At 41.6% G+C, this 4,444-nt stretch overlaps 1 protein-coding gene across 1 annotated transcript; it reads left to right on the forward strand.

Moving 5' to 3' along the window:
• The first annotated feature begins 604 nt into the window (after positions 1-604).
• On the forward strand, positions 605-4,220 carry bcl10 (BCL10 immune signaling adaptor). The gene is made up of 3 exons (XM_015956629.3): positions 605-1,079; positions 1,431-1,719; positions 2,039-4,220. Exons 1-3 carry the CDS (start codon positions 1,029-1,031, stop codon positions 2,449-2,451), a joined length of 753 nt encoding a protein of 250 aa, XP_015812115.1. The 5' UTR covers positions 605-1,028; the 3' UTR covers positions 2,452-4,220.
• The last annotated feature ends 224 nt before the right edge of the window (positions 4,221-4,444 follow it).

The following is a 4,444-nucleotide window of genomic DNA, read 5'->3' on the forward strand; positions in this document are numbered from 1 at the left end:
TTAAGATGTTGTCTTCTGTTAATTAAACATGTGGAAAAAGAAAATAAACTGCAATCATTGATGCTGATGAAGAAAAACTGACAGCAGATTGATTTCTGTTTTTCAAGTGATTGATTCATCACACTGAAGAGCAAATGGACAAAAATGTAGAAAGTTGTGGTATATTCTGAATATATACTGTCCAAAGGAGGTGAACTGAAGATGCTGGGGACAGACCAGTAACAATTTCTGGTTTGAAATTCCTAGAAAAAGGATTAGGCTGCTTTTATCTAAAATCACAAGCCTATAGCAGTAGCAAAAATATTTTGCCCTTTGCGTATATATTTACCCATGCAGGATGGCTTGCAAGGCTACCAAATCACGTCTACTACAAACACTCATCATTTCCAGTAGGAACAGGAGTGTTAACCTTTCACTGTGTCATATCCAAACCTAAAGAAATAATATTCTCTGGCGTAATATACTATCCCTATTATTCCAGATAAACTAACTGTAAGGGGAATGGGTTGTGGTAAAAGTACCTTTCTGTTATGATAGTTTTTCTGGGATTTTACCTGTCTGCGGTCCAACAGCACCCCCTCGTGGAGCTGGTTAGAACTACGCGTCACCTTTGAAACTTTCTAAAGCGAAACTTCTCTGTCAGCAGCAGAAAGCAAAGAAAGGTGCTACCCTTTCAATTAAAATAGGCCAATTATACGTCATTTATATTACACTTAATATGCTTTGTTAGAATTTACCGAGAAAAAGTCAGATTTTAGTGAGAGCGGCTTTGTTGTGTGAGCACTCCTCTCTTCTGTCGTTGACGTAGTTAAACATCGACACAATCAGGAAGTCCGGGGCTTTTTTAAAAATGCATTTTCCGTGATTAAGAGAAGGAGACAATAGATGTGTCAACTTTTAACAACGAATTATGAAACATCCCTATCTTTAACGCTTACGGGAGACTTTTTATGACGTTTGTTGAACTGTTTTTCGTTTAAAACGGATTAAAACCGTCATAATTCACCCGGAACACCTGGATTTGAGAGATGGATGCTGCTCAGCTTACTGAAGATGAAATGGCAGAGATTAAAAAAGACGTGAGTATGATCATTCAGACAGCAGCTGGCTCTGAGTCTGGATGAGTTTGATAAAGAGGTGGGGACGGTTTCGATAAGAACGTGATTCTGTGCGCCATGATCCGAGTCAGAGGCCTGTTAAAGGGGGAAATATCTCACCGCACCCTCTGAACCCACAAAAACAATAAATCCTACCAATAACAGCAGAAATGCGGCTTTAGCCACGTTGTAAGTTAAATTAAATAGGCTGTTTTGTTAAAATTGAATGTATGCTCGATATCTATTGTTCTGAAGTAAAAAAAATAAAACATGGAGTGTTGTCCACCTGCTTTTTGGCTTCAAATATTCGCTTTTCGTCCCTTTCATCTGCAGGTGCTGACCAGACTGCGGCACTACCTCTGCGATAAGATCCGAGCTGACCGCCACCTGGACTACCTGCGTTCTCGAAGGATCCTTACGCGAGACGACGCAGAGGAAATCAGCTGTAGGACCACACAGACCAAGAGGACTGCAACGCTGCTGGACATCCTGGCTGAGAACCCACGAGGTCTGGACGCCCTGATCGACTCCATCCGAGAGATGCGAGCACAAAACTTTATCATTGCCAAGATCACGGATGAAGTGCAAAAGGCCAAAAATGAGAAGATAGAGTCACTCAGAGGTTAGTAAGCCTTGCTAAGTGAAGATCAAACCTGCAACATCTTGTAAAAATCATTGTTTCAAAGTTTTTATGGTGCCCAAACCAAAAATATCTGCTTTCTGACTAAACTGCGGGGTGTCAGACAAGGAAGGGGGAGGTCCCCATCAGGGATTGTGAGATGCTTTTTATTGTTTCACTACTGTTGCAGTTCTGACTTGGTTCATAGTTTGTTGGCCCTCTGGGACCCCATTGAGGCCTTGGGGCCCCAAGCAATTGCCTGCCCTGCCTGTTGGCATCTAGCGCCTCTGGTAGTAATGTCTCATGTCCTTCTGCCTCTCAGCTGCAGGAAAATCCAGCTCATCGTGCGGCAGCGCCTTCAACTCCCCGAGCTCCAGCAGCGATCTCCCCAACACATTTTCCAACAACTCCACCATCCTCTTCCACCCAGATGGAGAGCAAAGCTCCTCCACCTCTGACGTGGCAGAGTCACTCAATATGCCATCGATACGGAAATGTGGAAACCTGCCCTCTGTGTCCGGGGCCAGCATCGGAATCGCTTCCTCCACAACCTCCTCCAGCCTCCCGAAGCCGGGAGACCCCGGAGCTCCTCCTCTGCCGGACGAGGTTGTGCTGGAATCTCCTTCCAACATAGACGCAGCAACGCCGGGGTGCACGAGCAGCGGCGGAGATCCGAATTTCCAACCGTTGCGATCACGCTCGCTCACCCCAACATCACACAGAAGCGTCTTTTGAGCCATGCTTTGAAACTTTTGATGGATTCCACTAACGGAGCGCTTCTTAAACACTGGCCTCATGTAGCTCTAACATAGTACAAACCACTATACTAGCCAACGTTCTTAGGACAAAAAGGGCATAATTTTCCATTTTAACGGGTATTTTGGTTATTTTCAAGTGTTTGTGTGAAATGTTTTAATAATTATCATCATAGATCTTAGAAAGTGTCCCGATCAGCCTCTGTTTGGAGAAATAGCTTTTAATTGTTTACTCGAGTTAACGGCTTGTTGGACAACAACCAAGATCAAAGTGAACGGCTGCCTTCTTAAAACAGCTCCCAAACTTTATCGTTTTCATAATCTTCAACAAGCCTGTGTTACTTTTTGTATCTACACAGAAATCTCTGGATCAATAGCCGTGTTCCCTCTATCAGAGTCCTTCAAATTTTCTGGGAGGGGGAATTTGACTGGGATATAGGCTGGCTCGGTCCTCTCTGCTGTTGGCCCTTTCAGGATTTCGCAACCGTTTCGTCAGTGGGTGATGTCACTGATCAGCACCAAAAGGTGTCCACGGACAATAAGAATAATAAATTACGAATTTTATTGTGCCAAAGTACCCTGTAGATTGTGTCATTCAGTTATCAGAAGAAACAGTTTTTTGCATTGCACTGTTAAACCACAAAGCGCCGTGAATTACGTTGTTCGGGGGATTTTCATCACTTTTTTCAGTGTTAAGACTTTAGAAACAACGTTTATAAAGCGGTGTGAATGTTGTTTACTATTTTCCTTTTCATCTGCTTCACCAGCAAATCTTGCTTTTATAAATTCCGGTTGTTTTGGCGACGTGTGCAGATGTCATTTCCTACTCCAATCAGCTTGAGATAACCACAAGCCCCGTTCAGCGAACCTTCAGGCCTATACAAGTACATACCCCAGTTCAGATACTCCGTTTGTTACAAGCATGAATAGTACCAGCACCAGCAAAAGGTAGCACTTCTGAGGCAGTCGGTGAAGTTTGGCTGGAATTTTTTTTAATTTTATTTTAGTTTTTTCAAAAATAACCATAACACAAAATTGATAGAACTAGCCAACAGAATCTATTTCTTCAAACAAAGCTCATTAAGGAAGCTTTCTACCGGAAGTGAGATGGTAATTATTTATGCAAAAACACAATTAAAAAGGGCCAAATTATCCCCATTTGATGTCTTTTGAAATTGGTGCCAACTTGTTACGTTGTTTTTATTTAGAGCAAAAATAATACTTTGGTCTTTAAAAACCATAAATATGTATTTTTTTACCTTTCAGTGTAAGCAGATGTGCAGAAACTGGGCCTGAATAAAGTAACTATGTAAAAAGAATATTTTATAGACATTATGTCATGAAGAGTATCAGTATGATCATTTTTAGTTTCATTTAACGGCGTGTTGTAAGTTTGGACATTCTGATATCACCTCAGACTAGTTCTGCTTTTTACTTCTCTAACTAAACGTGTGATTTCTTCATGAATCGTTGGACTGTTGGGTGATAACCGCTACGGTTTAGTCGTAGTTTTCACACTGGAACGACCGAATTAGTTCTGTACCAGACTCCAAACTGTTTTTGTGTTTTGTTTTTTATTGCATTACAGTAAGTGAACAAGACATTGCCTCCCACTTTTTCACTACAAGTTTTGAATCACAGAATTGATGTGAAATCCAAACTGTATTCTCCTTTTTGTTGGTTATTCACTGGTTGTTTTTACTGTAAAGTAAAACTTACAAATTAAAGGGCAAGTCACCTCCTTTCAGAGTCTTACTCCACCTCCCACTTCCTTTCTGAAAAATGCAACAAATGCTGTTGCCTGGCACACCAAGAGGGCAGAGCTGCTAACACACACAGGCTCACGACATTGTGACATCATAATGTACCAGCCAACATCATAGTGTACCTCTTAGCCAATAGTGATTGCAGATTTAAATTCAAATATAGTGCAGTTTTTACCTGAAGTTGGTGCAACACTACAGTTTTAGGTA

This window comes from Nothobranchius furzeri, chromosome 11 (assembly GCF_043380555.1).
Source record: "Nothobranchius furzeri strain GRZ-AD chromosome 11, NfurGRZ-RIMD1, whole genome shotgun sequence".
NCBI lineage: Eukaryota > Metazoa > Chordata > Actinopteri > Cyprinodontiformes > Nothobranchiidae > Nothobranchius > Nothobranchius furzeri.